Genomic DNA, 16,123 nt, shown 5'->3' with positions numbered 1-16,123 from the left:
TTACCATTACCAGTGACGTCAATAAAAATATTGACCTCTTGTCCACAAGGAGAGCTAAAGTATACTGTCCATGTATGACACATACAGGAGGAAGAAAAACTACTTTTTCAGTTGTGCTAAACAAGGACACAGCTCCTAAGAGCTTCTGGGGTCTTGAGGAAAGATGTGATCACCATGTGCCTCTCCAGGAACTGGAGCACTGTACAGAAGGGAGCAGGTGCTCCTGTCCACCTGCTGCGATGCCCCAGGGGACAAAGGCGAGAGACACGAGCTGGTCAGCTCCATGGTCACTACCACCAAGCCCAGGGCACAGGCCCCGCGTTAAGTGAGGATGTGGTTGCTCATACATACAATGAGCTGTCCGTGTGCTCCTGGCCAAGGCAAATGTCTTACACCGATTTACAAAGCAGTCATACAACATAGCCTGGCTCACATGCCCAAACAGGCTCTTCAGTTAAGCAGTGAGCTGTCACTCTGGATACTCTTCCCCTGGCAGGGTTGTGTACTCCTGGCAGCCCCACATCCACACCATGGAATTTGAGTTTATGAAACAACCAGCAATGTGAGTTGTTTCTGAGCTTCCACAGCAAACCAGGGACCAGGTGGGGAGGAAAATCAGATTACAGTAGGGCCTGATTAGTTGGGTTTGCAGTAACCAAAGTTGACTGTACATATTAAATCCCGAGTGATTAAAACATAAAAATCCCTACTGTTAAATTAGACGGTAAGCATGCCTCCCCACGTGAGTTCTAAGCTCCTGTCTAGCTACCACCCTGTGTAATCAACAGTGTCATTAACATACACAAATTCAACTGTGAGCAGCTACAGATGGCTGCAATCACATATGTGATTTAATTTAAACGCAGTCATGTGCCGTGGCTGTGGGGCGGAGGTGCCGTGAGGGGCTTTGCTGAGGAGGCAGGAGGTTGCAGAGCAGGCCAGCCCCAAGCCCAGGTGTCTCTGGCCTCCCCAAAGCCAAAAAGCCTGCCTGACAGGAGGCCGGAGAGCCGCATGCTCTGTGCCCAGTCACCAGCAGATGGCAGGAGGGTGGGTCTCAGAACCAGCACAGCGGGCTGCACCTCCAGGCCAGACAAGGAGACGTGCCCCACTTCCATGTGGGGTCACACAAAATGCCGCGCAGGACCAGGGAGACGCATAGCAAATACCAGCCTTGCCCCTACCAGAATAGTCATGTCCTTAAAAACATAAAATGGTTAGTAAGCGTGCAACAAAACAAATGGGTCCCCAGGGTCATAGGAGACAGGGAGTGCAGCAGGCCTGAGGGCTTAAGAAAGAGACCCTGAGCCCCACGTTCCTCCTGGCCCATCTCAGGCATCAGCTCTGATAAGGTCCTCTGCCTGGTGGGAGCCCTGGGTGCATGCCCAGGGGGCCCTTTCCCAGCCAGGAAGAGGTCTTTGTAGATTAATAAAGTTAAGGATTGAGAGGAGCTCATCCTGGATTGAAGTGGCCCTAAATGCAATGACAGGTGTCCTTGTAAGAGACACAGGAGGAGAGACACAAAGAAGCAGCCATGCAGAGATGGAGGCAGAGATGGGAGAGACACAGCCACAAGCCTAGGTCCACCTGGAGCCTCCAAAAGCTACAAAGAGGTTGGAAGGAGCCTCCCCTGGAGCCTGGAGAGGGAGTACGGCCCTGCCCCATCTGAGCCCATGAGAGAAGGGAGCTCCAATGTCCACCCTGGTGTGGGCTGCTTGTTCGGCAGCCCCAGGAAACTCATTCACGGCACACCCAGGAACACATGCCCATTCTCTTGGGACCTCAGCCTCCAGGTCACAAAAGGACAGGGCTGCCTCCAGGATCCACCTCCACTCCATGACTCCATAGCTCCTCCTGGAGGCAAGGCATCTCACCAGGTAGCGTGGGTTCCTCTGGGCTGAGCGGGGACCACCCACAGCAACCGCACCCCAGCAGTCCCGCGTAGTTGGCCCACTCTCTCCGTCCTGCTGTCTGGTGGGCTGCCTCCAAGAGCTGTCGTTTTAGAAACTGCCTCCCTTATCTGAGACCTGTTCTCATCTGTGGCACAAAATCCAAACACCTTGTGGGAAAGTGGAAATCCATTCCAACACAAGAAGGACCCACCTGCTCACCCTGTGGATAAGTGGACGTTTTGATCTGGCAATAGAAAGATGCAGTTGGTGCTGCAGCGACAGGGAAAAACAGTGACAGTAATGAAAGAAGCAGGCACATGCTCAAGCATGTAAGACGTATCAGTGTGTTCAGTCCTCACAAAGCACCGTTGCCAGGTGGAAATAAAGAGGATTACCTTAAAAGTTAGGAAAACGGGCTGAGCTGACTCCAAGGCCTGTAAGGGTCACTGCCACCAGCCTGCCTCCCAGCAAAAAGCTAGAGCAAGCTTGGTCCGCCTCCAACCAGGAATGGAGATGGTGACACCTCTAGGCCATGCGACCTTGTTACTTCACACACTGCTCTGACAGACACCTGGCATGCCAGGGAAATGCAACACCCGGGCTTACATCAACTTGATGTGTGTGCATGTGCATATGTGTCTTTATGTGGGCATGCATGTGTGTGTACACATGTGCATTGTGTGTGCGCTGTGTGCACATGCACATGTGTATATATATCTCTGCGTGTCCATGTGCATGCACGTGTGTGTGGACACATGAAGGCAGGAGGTGGTGGGGGGTGAGCCATAGGACACACCCGGGGTTTTAGAAGGGGGTCCTCAATATCTAGGGGGATGTGGGAGCTGATGTTGACATGTAAACCCCAGCCCTGGGGTCTGCCAGTTGCCCCTGGAAGAGGCTGGGCAGGGGCAACAGAAGACCTCTTCAGAATGAGGCCATGGAGCCTGGGGATTGTGCACGTGCTGGAAGGTGCTGTGACAGGGTGACTTCAGCACACTGTGCAGGGGAAGAGGCCCTGAGCTGACTGCTCAGCATCAAAGAGGCCTGGTGCTTGTGTCTTTCAGGAATTCGCAGATGCTGTGTCCCAGCTGGTCACGCAGAAGTTCCGCGAGCTGACCGTGGGCCTGACGTCCGTGCACACCCGCCACAAAGCACTGGCAGGGGTCATCATGACCAAAGGTAACTGCCTCTTGTGTTTCCATGGGAATCTCATCTACAAGGAGAGGAAATTTAGTGTTTGATCTTGGGGACCAAAGGAATCTCTCCTTGGTACGAAGATGTGACGAGGAAAACAAAAGCAGGACACAGAGAGGTCAGTGACCAAAGTAGACCATCAGCGAAGCCACACTGACCTAGTTGTGTAATTGTGCCCCTCTCTCCATCCCCACCCTGCCGTCAGGAAGGACGTTGCACAGCCAGTGTTTGTAAAAGCTGGAATCCATGTTGGCTGGCCACTGATCAGCTGCAGCTGGTGGCAGGCGAGGCCTCCTGCCCTCCCCCTGTTCCCCTGCACTTCCGCAGTGAGCGGGGCTTAGGGGACCAGGGGCTCCTCCCTGCATGCCCAGCTGCTGCAGACACAGAGTTCTGGCCCAGACCTGAGGTCCGCAGGGTGCCCATAGCCCAGGCCAGGCCTGTTATGAGCCAGATTGGGGGAAATGGTGGTCAATTTCAAGTGGATGGTTTTGGTGAAAACATCTCATTACAAACCTAGTACTAATAACTAACTAGCTGGCTATTCGAATTCAACTGTCTCCAGCATTTGGTATGAGTTGGTAATGATGCACTGGAGAAGAGTTGTGAAAAATAATTGGCTTTGGGTTATTTAAGTTCCCACACAGACTTTGCTCTACACATGCAGACAAAGTCTAAGACCTGAAGAAGAGCATCTGATGTCCAAACATATTTATGTTAAAATCAGTTAAAAACCAGACAACAGGCACACTTTTGCATCATTTTAGGCTCCAGGGGTCCCCTCCAGCAAAACCGCTCAGGGCACTGTCTTGGGTTTAGCATTGGGATCTGTCACCTAAACTTTCCATATTTGGCACCTTAGTAAAATGGAAATGCTTTCCCCTGTGTAATCCTGAGAAGGATAAAGTGTATGAAATGCTCGGGAAGGCAAAAATTACTTCATAAGGATAATGTCCTAGGTCAGAGGTAATTCAATTTCATCAATGACATGGCTGTTTGTGGGCATGCCTCACACATTCGAGAACATCCAGCTCTCTGTAGGGTATGAAATATTCTAAAATGACGGCTGAATTCACCTCAACCAAGATCCTTACCACAGGATGTGGCTTTCCTCTACCCAGCCAGCCAGCAGCAACGACTTGGACATGTCCTCACATTGGCCACCTGTGTATAAAATGAAGGTTCCTGTGGCCAGGATTCTCACCTGACCCTGGTTGGCTAGCTCACTACACAGGTGTGGGCAATACATTGTTATTGACTCTATATAAAGAGCTCCACCCAGTGCTTTGGGTGACACAGTGGCATAGCTGCAAGGCTGCAGGAGAGCAGAACAGAGGCTGAAGTGGTGGCAGTGCTGAGGACAGAGACTGGGACAGCTATGTGGGCAGAGAGGCCCAGAGGCAGAGACCGGCTTGCTGCATGCAGACTCGCTCTGAGTGAACGGGATTCTAGTGACTGACCTGCCACCATGGAAATAAAGTTGGGTATAACCCTTTCTCCCCAAGAATGTTCTACTGTCATTTCTTTGGTTACATTGAATCCATAGTGAACTTGCCCGGGGCTGAAACCTATTGGCAAGACACCACCATTCTGGTACCATTCCATGAGGGTGCCAAGAAAAATGCAGCTCCCACCAGAGGATGTAACAATCAAGGACACATGCCAGGTGGTATGGTGGGAATAACCATGCAGGTTGGCATCCCAGCTCTGCCTGCAGTAAGCAGTGTGATCTCAGGCCAACCAGCTTCTCCAGGACTCCGTTTCCCACCTTTAAAATGGGAATAACAGCCAAGCCCACCAAGGAGGGTCAAGGTTAAATGTGCACAAGCAACACTCTGGGAGATGCCATGCCCACAGGATGTGCCACACAAGTGCTCTCCTTCATAACAGCCGCCTTATTCATGAACTATTCACCCAACGCCTTCCACATCCTAGAGCCCACCCAGGTTCTGGCAAAAGAGCAGGCCACAAAACAGACCAGGTGCCTGCCTGTGTGGACCTTATGCCCAGAGAGGAAGAGGCCATAGAGACCAACTTAAATCCAATGTGAGCAGAACTACAAAGAGTTGCCTGCAGAGCTGAAGGATCACATAAGCAGAACTTCAGCAAACTTTAAAATTTGGAGTGTCACAAGGATTTTTCTGCCACAGATTCCAGGATATTGTATTTAAGTTAGTGTCTTGGTCTGACCCATGACTGGTAGGACTGGGTAGGGGGACCCCATGTTTCTTCTTCACTGTGCAATGTATTCCCTCCCCAAGACTATAGACAGTATGATTTGGTGAGTGGTTCGCCAGCATTTCTCAGCTCCAGAGCTGTGATTACCTAATACCTCTCCTCTTTCCTGGGAAACTCAATTCTGGGAAATCTTGAAAGCTACCCTCAGACTTTCCCTGGAAAACAGGAGTGTTTAACAAAGACTTGTGGAGAAATGGTACTTAAAAGCAGCCAGGGAAGGCACAGATTTACATGCAGGCAAGTTCACTTGTTAGTAACTTACAAACATCAGAGAAAAATTGCTGAAATTTACCTTCCTGTTACAAAGAGGAGATTTAATAAACATGTTGATTAAAAAGAGATTAGGGAGAAAAGTGCGAAATTACTAATAGAAATATTTTTAAATGTTCGTTCCCTTACAGTTGATGTGCCATCTAATCTTAATTCTGGTTCAGTTATAAATGCCCAAGAAACTCTAAGAGGGAAGGATGTGCCTTATTCCAATTGCTACCTATATCACAGGTGATGAGGTCAAACAGGTCTTAAAGTGAGCCCTGATTCATGGCCCCCCATCTTAGGTGGGGTGCCAGTTCATCCACATCAAGTAGCTCTGATGAAGTCTTTTCATTTATGAGGCAAAGGCTGTTTTGTAACCATTACAAGATATATGACAGAAAAATAAATGCTCATGAACAGGTCTTACTTTTGTCAAAATAACGCAGTCTCCGGTAAAAAGCACAAAAGAACTTACAAATGAAAACTACTTCCTTGCTTCCCTTTGTTCCTCAGATGCAGCCACCTCCCGTCACTTTTTTGTTCTGACAATAAATACTACATTGGTTCTGTATTTCTGTATTTCCAATCCTAAACAATACCTATGGAGTCACACTGTTCAGATGTGAATTTTTTTTATTTTTCTTTGTTGTACTTGAAGTGTTTGTAACTTTAGGTAATATCTTCTACATGACCAAGTGCGGTGCTGCACCCTCACCTCCCATCCTGTAAGGCGGTGCCCTCAGCCTCATCCCCCCACCAACATCCAGCTACTATAAAGTTATTCCGGTATGATCATCCTATCCCTGCCCTAATTAAGTCTTCTACATTTGTCCATCCGGTGAATCTGAAGGTTGACAGCCACCAACCAGCACCACATGGGCAGGACCCCCTAACTATCACTATCACCGAGGGGAGCGGCAGCCGGCTCCCGGGAATCCCATTGACACCATGCCTCCCTGCAGAGGCCCCAGAGCCAGGGCCACATGTCCCATCCTAGCTCAAACCAAGGCACATCAGGCTGATGCAAAGCGGTAGCTAGATGCTCTCAGATAGCTTTGAGCATACTCTGTATGTTTTCCAGAATACCCAATCTTCGTGTTCCTGATAAAAAGAGGAATGTGCTTGGGCATCATGCCGATTTGTGGAGCCTCTGAATCATCCTGTCTACAGCGCAGCCTCTCCCTTCCCATGGAGTTCTGACCCTGGCCTATGTGCCCCACAACCCAGCAGAGACCCAGACCCACACCTGGACGCAACCTTCTCCTTGCCCCCTAGTCTGACGGTGCCTTCTCAGGAAAAGTGGCAGAGCACATGGGATGGAAACCAGTGTCTCCACTGGTCCCATGCACTGCAGTGGTCCTGCAGGGCCTGTTCCAGGCTGGTGATGCTGCCCAGCCTTCTGAGGGGTTTCCATTCCCTCTCATCTAATGTCTCCTCCAGCTGTTTTCTCAGCAGGACCAGCTCCAGCTGCCCGAAGAGGGGAAGGAGCTTTTAGACCACAATGTTGTGTGGTTTCCTAAGAACATGCTTAGGTGTAGCCAGCCCACCACGCTGAGGCCATGCACCTTCAGACATGCTGGCGCCCTCCCTCTGCGAATCAGCCCTTCACACACACTGGTGGGTCTTCCCCTGTTTCTTGGAGACCCGGGCTCGCAGCGTGTCTCGTCGCCTGCCCTCTTACCTTCACAGTTGTTCCACTGTTGGGACGTCCCCCATGTCCTGAGGTCCCTGCTTTCTCTTGTTTTACAGAAGTGGCATCTCCTCAAGTTTCTCTGGGCAACTCACCCACAAATTCCTGAGCCTTCTGCACCTGCTGGGGGGCCTCCTCCACAGCCAAGGCTCTCTTTTTATTCCCAGCCTGTCTGTTTATCTGGCTTCAATTTGTGCCTGGACATTCACCTCTGTGTAAAGTACTGGGGGCGGTAGTGGGTGCTGAGCCCCGATTCCCTGTGGGCGCTGGGCGGGCCACTGCTCTCAGAAGCACAGACTGCTGGTCGCTCCCTGCTCTGACCTGGCCCTGAGCCCCTCAGGCAGTGACTCCAGCCCGACAGCTGAGACCCTTGTCCTGACAGGCCTCCTTCACAGCTGGTCTCTCCTGAAGCAGGGGGGTGCTATGGCAGGCCACTCAGCTAAGGAGGAATCGAATGACCCCACGGGGCTTGCGGCTCACTTCTCAGTGCTGCTGACTGGGGCCATGTTCTGGGGTTCAGCCTGGAGGTGGCAGCCCTTCCCAACAGCACTAGGCCTGGGGCCCACTCTGCCCCATCTCTCCATGTCTACACCACCGCCCAGAGCCTTCTGCTTCTGTGGGGTCTGCACATTATTGAGCATTGTTGTCTAGTGATGGCTGTGTCTTCTCCTTTATTAGGAAAGTCTGGTGTTTCCAAGAAAGAGCAATTTTTGAAGGGGCTGTTAGTAATGGCGACTTTCATTTGATATGCACATTTGTAATTTTGATAGCCTTCACATACACTAGTCATCTTAATTGCTACAACCCTGGAAGGGGGAACAGTAGGGGTCTCTATTATCACTTTTAAGAAATAAAAACACCAGGGTTAAGAGGCCAGGGGGCTCCTGCAGTCAAGGGTGGGGAGGAGGGCTAAAATACAGGTCACAGATTCCTTCTGGCTCCCATGCCCTTTAGAAGTGTGATCAAGGCATGGCACTGAAGACACCTGATCTTTGTATGTAACATTATTTCTGCTTATTAAATAATCAGAAGAAGAGTTCCTGCTTTATTTTCAGAAGTTTACATTTAAACCCATCTTTTGCTAGTGAGGCCTGCAAAACATCCTCAGAAGCTATGGCTTTGACAACATTCTTTCCCATTTAAGCTAACGTGCAGCTTTAATCTCTCCACAAATGTCTGGGGCTTCTAACTGCCCGGAAAAAATGAACATCTCTTCAAGATAAGGTGGGAGGCAAAACCAGCCTCGAAAAACTCAGATCAGAATGTCAGACCCTTCTGGGCAAAATGGAAAGGCCTGTCATGTTGGGAAAAAAATCTCAAAGTACCAATTAATTCAACAGTGGAATATCAGCAAACAGTCCCAAATTGTGACTTGCAGTCTGAATTTTCTATACCCATTTTGCTCTGAGCCTAAGGCGGCTCCACAAGGAACAGATACCTGCCTTTGCTGTGGGCACCATGCTTGTCTGAAGCACAGAATTGTGCCATTGTGTCAAGCCGGAGAAAGCAGGTATTCCACCACACTCTCATTTGCTCTTGACAGTTCCCGGCAGTGTATGGGAATGAGGACTCAATCCAGCCTCAGTGCTTGTGAAAGTTCACCAGCCCAGAGGCTTCACAGATGGAGCACCAGGAGCTCGCTCCCCCCAAAAGACTGGCAGTTACTCTGATCGTAAAATTAAAAGCAGAGTCTTTTCATCTGGACCCAGGGGGGCATGGGAGACAGAGGGAACAGAGGAACTGGACAAAACCCCTGAACAGAAACCTCAAGCAAATTATCATCTGGATTTCAGGACCTGACCTTCAGAACTGCTAAGTGGTCATGAAGAAACATCCCCGTGATGTGTTCAGGCACATTTAGATTCACGGGGGCAAGATCTTGCACAATAAGGCATATGATAGACAGTTGACTTCAAATCTTTGTTTTCAACTGTTAGGCTTAAACCACAAGAGCATGATGGCTTTTCCCCTGACCCGTGGGGCAGGAATGTGACTAGTTTATACTGAACATCCCTCCTTAAAATGGAGAGCAAAGAAATCAGCCTCTGATCATACACTGGGCCCCTCCTGGCTCCAGTGGGAGGCGGATCCCAAGCATCCATCAGGTGGGCAGCTCCTCACAGGACACCCTGCTCCTCAGGAAGGAGAAGCCGGAAAAGACACACACAGAGCAACAAGGTGCTACTTCGCATGCTCTTTCAGATCAGGTACCCAAAGTTGTTCAATACTTCTGCATTTTTCCCATTATTATGTCGTAACCCAGCATTTAACTGCCCAGTAGAGTTCACTGGGGAAACACTGCATTTTATCTCATGGCAATAAAACCAACCTCATCTTATTCTAGTCTCTTAAACCACTATCTTTTTTTTAATGGAAACATAGATTAAGCTTGTTGGTGTTACAATAGAAAGAAAGGGTCCTGATGTCCAGTGACTATCTATGTGGTAGGGATGGTTTGGGGTGTTTAAGCTATGTTCTCCCTAATTGTGAGCACCGGGTTGTACACACTGACTATGCCTAACTTGTGAGAGAGAGAGGGAGGGAGGGACAGAGTTGGAGACAGAAAGAGGGAGAGCAAGGAACAAGGAGAAAAAAAAGCAGGAAGCCAGGAGGGAGGGAGGGATGGGCCTGCTAGCAGGAGTTAGTTTCTCTGATCGGCCCCCTGCTTGGCTGGAGGTGTAATGAAAACATTCTCAAGGGTCTGTGCTAATTAACCACGTGAAGTACTCTGGGTTTTCAGACGTGCACTTGGGCCATGGTGTGTGTTCCCTTCTGTCCAGCTGACCCTATCATCAAATTTTCAAGGTGTACCCATCTGCCTGTGGTCAGGCAGCTCTGCTCTGGGCATTGACACCTGCTCAAGGGAATGGGGGTGACACACTAAGGAGATGCAGGGGCCCTGGTTTAAAGGAGAAACAGGTATTCGGGCTGCTCACCCGCACCTTTAGCAGCAGCTTTGGCTTCCCCACACCGCTCCCAGTCTCTGTCCCCTCCTCCCATTGTGGCTGGCTTCTGACAGCCTCCAGGAGGGACAGGAGCATAGGATAGGAAGGGCACCCTGGGTGGGCAGGGGGACGCAGCAGGGGCCTTGCTCCCAGGTCCACATCCCTGGGGCTGGAGGCGAGAACGGAAGCAATGTCTCGGCCACCTGGGCACTCTTTCCAGTCGCTCCCAAGTTCACTGAAGGGGCCATGGAGTCACAAAGGTCTGGACCTCAGGGGCCACCTGTGTAATGGGATATTAGCCCACCAGAGGCCAGCAGCCATGAGCCAAATGAACCCACGTGGGTCAGGGAGGGTCGAGCATGAGGGCAGGCTAGCAAAGAGGCAGCCAAATTCGCAGGCCTGAGACTTCCCCTCTGAAACGTCCCATAAGCCCCACATCCTGCTCTCTGAAGCAGGGAGGGAGACACAGGCCAGTGCGCCCCCAAGGCTCCAGGCAGGCTCCAGACTGGCTAGCATGGCCTGGGCGCAGCCCTGAATCAAGCAAGCTTGGCCTTGACTTGAGGACATGGTGTCCATCACCATCAGAGAAACAAGAAAGATTGACCATAGCTCAGATCCAGTATTTGTATTTGGTTCTTTGATCTAGAAGAATAGCGGCGAGTGGCCCACCCAACGGGCAGTGAGAGTCTAGTGACTGGGAAGGTCCCCATCCTCTGGCTCCAGGGGCAGCATGAGGCTCCCTAAATGTTCACATCATGAGTGATCTGGGCATTCGGGGACATGGCCAACAGCCTCCCTGGAAGCGAGCCTGCCACTTGATATCTGTGATGTGCATCTCATACCTGGGTATCATGCACCCCTAGTTTATCAGTTAGAAACAAGACAGCTGATAGGCAGTTCTCAGCAAATCCCATTGTGCTGCCCTCACAGAACCAGGGCAGGAGAGGAGGCAGCACAGACCCTTGCTGGTCAGGACTCCACCTTCCAGCCTCCAGGCACTGGCCCACTCCACCCTCAGATCCCTTACTATGCATCAGGGGCTCAGCAGGGCCTGCCTGACCCGCTGGGATGGGGAGCAGAGGCTCCTGAGGGGCAGGAAACAACACGGGCCTGCCCTAGCCCAGCCCCAAGTCAAATCTGGGCAAGTTGAGGAAGTCTATCTGGGAAGAGGTGTCAGGATCGGTGTCACTGGATGGCTGGACGTCCTCACATGCACCATGCTGGCTCACACCCCACATCCTCACTCCACCTCACCTGCCCTGCCACCAGGCTGAGCACGTGACCCCGTGAGTCATGGACACATGCGTGTTGTAGGGTGGTCTGCCCTGAAACCCAGGACAGTGGTGCCCCCCTGCTGGGCCACCTGCCCTCATGCCTCCTCCAGGCTCCCCTCCAGCCTGCCTGTGGCCACTGAGCCAGGGGGCTTCTCTGGGGTCTCATCCCCACCCCGGGGGGCCATCTCAGTCCCTGCTGCCAGCTCTTCCTCTAGGAGCTCCAGCCTCACCCAGTCCCAGCACTCTTGGCCAGTGCCCACTGAGCCTCACAGGTGCCATTCAGCAGCCACCATTCCCCATCAGGCTTCCCCGTGAATGTCCACAAGCAAGCCTGCATCATCTCTGGGAGGGAAAAGGGTGAATGGTGCTGAAACCGCTGAATCACTTGTTTTAGCCTTAAGCAGAGCCAAGTCCCACCTTGTTCTGACCCCAATAAGGCCTAGGAAGTGGTCCACCCTCCTACCTTGCCAGGGCCGCTCCAGCTGATGTGACACCACAGTCAGGCAATCCAAGCAAAGTGAAGCAGGCCAATTGAGAGCGTCTCTGAAGGATGCTTCTGAGCATGCAATCCCTGTTTGCTCACCACCCAGAGCTGGCGCTCAGAGCCAGGGCTGCATGGCTCACACGCAGAACTCACAGCTGCCGTGGGCTCACTGACCAATGTGCCTTCTGCCCCTGCAGCATGCACAACAGTGGGCACAGTGCCCACACAGTGAGGCCTCGGGCAGGCACCCCAAAGGTGGCCAACACACTGGGCCACATCTGCAAACCAGAAACTGACTGATGGCCAGTGGTTTCTCCTCTCAAACTGCTTAACCAAAGACTCTCCCTTCAGTTGAGACTACCTATCCCCAGACTGTGGCCACAGGATGTCACCCTCCAGTCGACAGAATGAACATTCCCCACCTGCTTTTTCACAAAGCCAAGCACCCAAATTTATCTGGTCCTAAGAATGACCTAGAATCATGTTTGAAGACAGATTTTCAGGAACTTCCCAAAAGGTTTCCATTCAAAAGCCCTGGAGTTTGTGTGGCTAAGGGCTGGTGTCCATGCCCAAGTTTCTAACAGCATCCAGCAGATTCCTCTATCAGGTAAATTTAGAAACACAGCCAATGACTGGCTCTGTGTCTCACACACAGAGCGGGTTTCAGCGCCATGAAGGCAGACTCAGGACGGGCTCCCATAGCCTCCTCACAGGGTGGAGATGCTGGGAGACAGGCAGACACCCAGGTCATCCTCCAACTCCACTTGGTCATTCAGAGACCTTCAGACCACCTCTGGTTCCCAGGTGTACCAAGTTCCGCCACGACTTCTTCACCACCCTGTGGCCTCGGGTATCCCAACATCCAGCAGCCTCCATCCCAGGGTGGGGATGCCCTTGTAGCATGTCCACCTCCTGTCCCACCATCAGGACAAGGTGACATCACAGTGTGGCATCCCCACTCCCTTCAATAAGCTAGATGCTCAGTACACATTGAATGGATGGATGAACTCGATCAAGGTGTGCCCTTGAGAGTATGAGGCAGGAGTTTTACTTTGTGTCAGTGGTGAAAGCTGGTTTTCCCTTTGCCCAGTGCCGTGGCCAGTTTTACTTTTAGGATGTCCTCAAACACGCTGTTTATTGGCTGCTCCAGACAAGGCTCTTGTTCTCACACAAACAGCCCATGCTTTGCAGTCAATAAAGTCATGTGGTTTTCAGTGTCATTCCAGCAATGGAAGTCATAGAAAAAGGTCTGGCTGCAGATAAGAGAAACAAATATACATAACACTATAGCTAGAAATTACGGCATTTTTATGAGATTCGGAAAAGCACCTTTCTGTTAAATACTTTATACCATTTTCTTTAACCCTCAAGAACTTGATAGCACTAGTTTTATCCCCATTTTCCAGATGAGGTAACAGATAAACTCACTTGACCAAAGTCTCAAGTAAGGAGCAAAGGTGGGGGATTCTCTTGAAGCCAGAATGTGAGCCCTGGAGCAGGAGAGACTGACAGCCAGCACCATAACCCTGAAAGTGTCCTTTTGTAAGGCAACACACAAAACTTACACACAACCTATTTTCTCCTGAAGTCAATGAATTTGCAATATTTAGAGGATATCCTGGGGTGTCCTCCAATTTGTGCAGATGGCTGTGAATCAAGACCTGAGTGGGAGAAAAACCTCCATCAAAAGTAAAAACATCTTCCTTCCATCTGAACCCTGTTATGTCCCTCCCAGACCAGATATGCCTGAGTTGGCATATTTACATCCACTTGATTCCAGACTAATCAAAGGAAATTTAGAGAACAGAAATAGAAATGTAATTCACAGAAAAAAAAAAGACTGAGAGTCCAACATGAACTTTAACCAAATAATGACTGGACACGGACCACAGGGTATTCTGCAAACATCTTGAGAATAGGTGTTCTGCAAACATCCCAGGATGCCAACCACAAGGAGGCTGGGGGCCTTAAGTTTATAACCTGCATGAGGGAAGGAGATCATGTCAGTTTGGGCCAACTGTGGAAAAGGGCTTCCTGACACTGCACTCATATGTCCTGGAAGAGACAGCCTTCCTCAGGGGGAGTGTGCAGACCTAATTCCTAGAGTGATTAAATGCTAGAAAACAGGGAGTCACAGCTGATTATACACCATACCCGTGGGCAGTCTGCATGTGGGAAAAACACCATTCCGTTCTCTAATTTCAACAGTCTTGGTATTTATGTCTTTGATGCTGGTTGGTATGTTTTACCTGCAGTTTTATTCTTAGAAATTTGGTAATCATTTTCCTCCAAAATCATATGTAGTATTGTGAAAAATCTACTCAGAGTGTTTCAACAGACTAAGAATTGCTCAGTCCCAGTTAAACAAATGACAGTAGATTCCCAAGATTGCCTAGAGCTGGGGGCAGGAGCCCTGGGGAGAAGCCCACTGACTTGGGGTTGGTGCATCAGATGCAGGCAGCTGACATGAGCAAGCCAGCCCAGCCACTCCCACACCTCCTAAGCAGCAGCCAGGTGGGTGAGGCTGGGTGGGGGCCTGATTCCTCTGGAGGGAGAACAAGCGAGCTCTTTCAGGGCTGAGGAGGGCAATGCAGACCAGCTCTCCCCAGGGACACAGTTTTTGCTAGGGTCACGCAGCAGCTGAGGGATGAAGTCCCTGCAGGCATGCTTGCTTCCCACCTATAATTAACAGAACTCAACAGCTGCAAATGAAACCTACTGCATGTGCAGCACCCCCAGGACTCCTGCACACACTGCATGAGACAGAGCACCAATGCAAAAACAGTGGCCCTCACGCTGACGCCCTTGATTCTGACCCACCTGGATCCATGAAACAGACACAGGCCGAGGAAGCAACGTGCACGTGCGATAGAGTTGCAGACCGTGACAGAACCTCCAGTTTCCTTACACATGTGCAAGGGAATGCACTTGTGTTCTTACCTCCCCCTTTCAACACAAAAGGTCGGGGATTACACACATTGCTCTGCACCTCGCTTTTCTCATGTACATCTTCCTACATCTGAGAAGGGTTTCTCTCCACCGCCTGATGGCTCCGCAGGGCCCAGTGTGCGTGTGTGCTGTACCGCAACCAGTCCTCTATGGATGGACACTTAGCTCACTCACATTATTTTGCTATTACAAACACTGCTGCAGTAAATAGCTTTATACATACATCATTTCACACATGTGCAGATATCTGGGTGAGATAAATTCCCAGAAATAAAATTGCTGGGTCAAAGGGCATATGCATTTGTGATCTGGTATTGTTAAATTACCCTTCAAATGTTCTCTATCCGTGTAGATTCCATCCCACTATTTCTAATAGCAGCTGTCTCCCCACAGCCTTGCAACTGTACATTAATAAACTTTTGAATGTTTACCAGCCTGATAGATGAATTGAGTTTCACTGTATTTTTGATTATATATCTTTATCAGTGAACTTGAATATTTTTCCATATATTTAAGAACCTTTATATTTTCTGTGAACTTTTTACTTAACCTTTTCCATTATTCTATTGAGGTTTTTCTTTTTCTAAAAGTCCTTAATAGTACTAGAGATAGTACTTTGCTTGTTCTATTAGTTGCAATTTTTCCCAGTTTTGATTGTCTTTTTACTACCCTTAGGATGTCTTTCCATTCAGAGTTTTTTAATTTTTATGCATTTGAATTTAACAATTTTCACTGCTTTGGGACTTTGGTTTATAAGAGGTCTTCCACCTGCCAAATTGATAAAGGGATTATCCTATCTTTTCTTCTAGAACATTTATACCTTTTTAAAAAATCACCCAGAGTCCACAGTTGACATTAGGGTCACTCTTGGTGGTGATTCTGTGGCTTTCAACAAATGAGTAAGGACACGGATCCACCATTACAGTGTGACACAGAGTAGATCACAGCCCTAGAGTCCTCGGTGTGTGCCCCTGCTCACCCCTCCCCCACACCCACAGCCACTGATCTGCTCACTGTCCCCACAGTTGTGCCTTTTCCAGTGTCATAGATGGAATCACACAGTGTGTGCCTTCACAGATTGGCTTCTTTCCAGGGATGTGCATTCAAGGTCCCTCCATGCCTTTTCTTGACTGGTGGCTCATTTCCTCTTAGTGCTGAATGACACCCCGTGGTCGGGATGGGCCAGAGTTTGCTTACCCACCACCTGC

The 16,123-nt window shown here is 50.0% G+C and overlaps 1 protein-coding gene across 1 annotated transcript in view; it reads left to right on the top strand.

Annotated features, from left to right (window-relative positions):
* ADARB2 (adenosine deaminase RNA specific B2 (inactive)) overlaps nt 1-16,123 on the top strand; it is a 365,713-nt gene that overhangs the window by 306,151 nt on the left and 43,439 nt on the right. Inside the window, exon 4 of the mRNA XM_036910803.2 lies at nt 2,954-3,068. Coding sequence (XP_036766698.2) covers nt 2,954-3,068 — 115 coding nt within the window. The remainder of the gene's footprint in view (nt 1-2,953; nt 3,069-16,123) is intronic.

The sequence above is a fragment of the Manis pentadactyla genome, chromosome 3 (genome assembly GCF_030020395.1).
Source record: "Manis pentadactyla isolate mManPen7 chromosome 3, mManPen7.hap1, whole genome shotgun sequence".
NCBI lineage: Eukaryota > Metazoa > Chordata > Mammalia > Pholidota > Manidae > Manis > Manis pentadactyla.
This window is presented reverse-complemented; position numbering and strand designations above follow the sequence as displayed.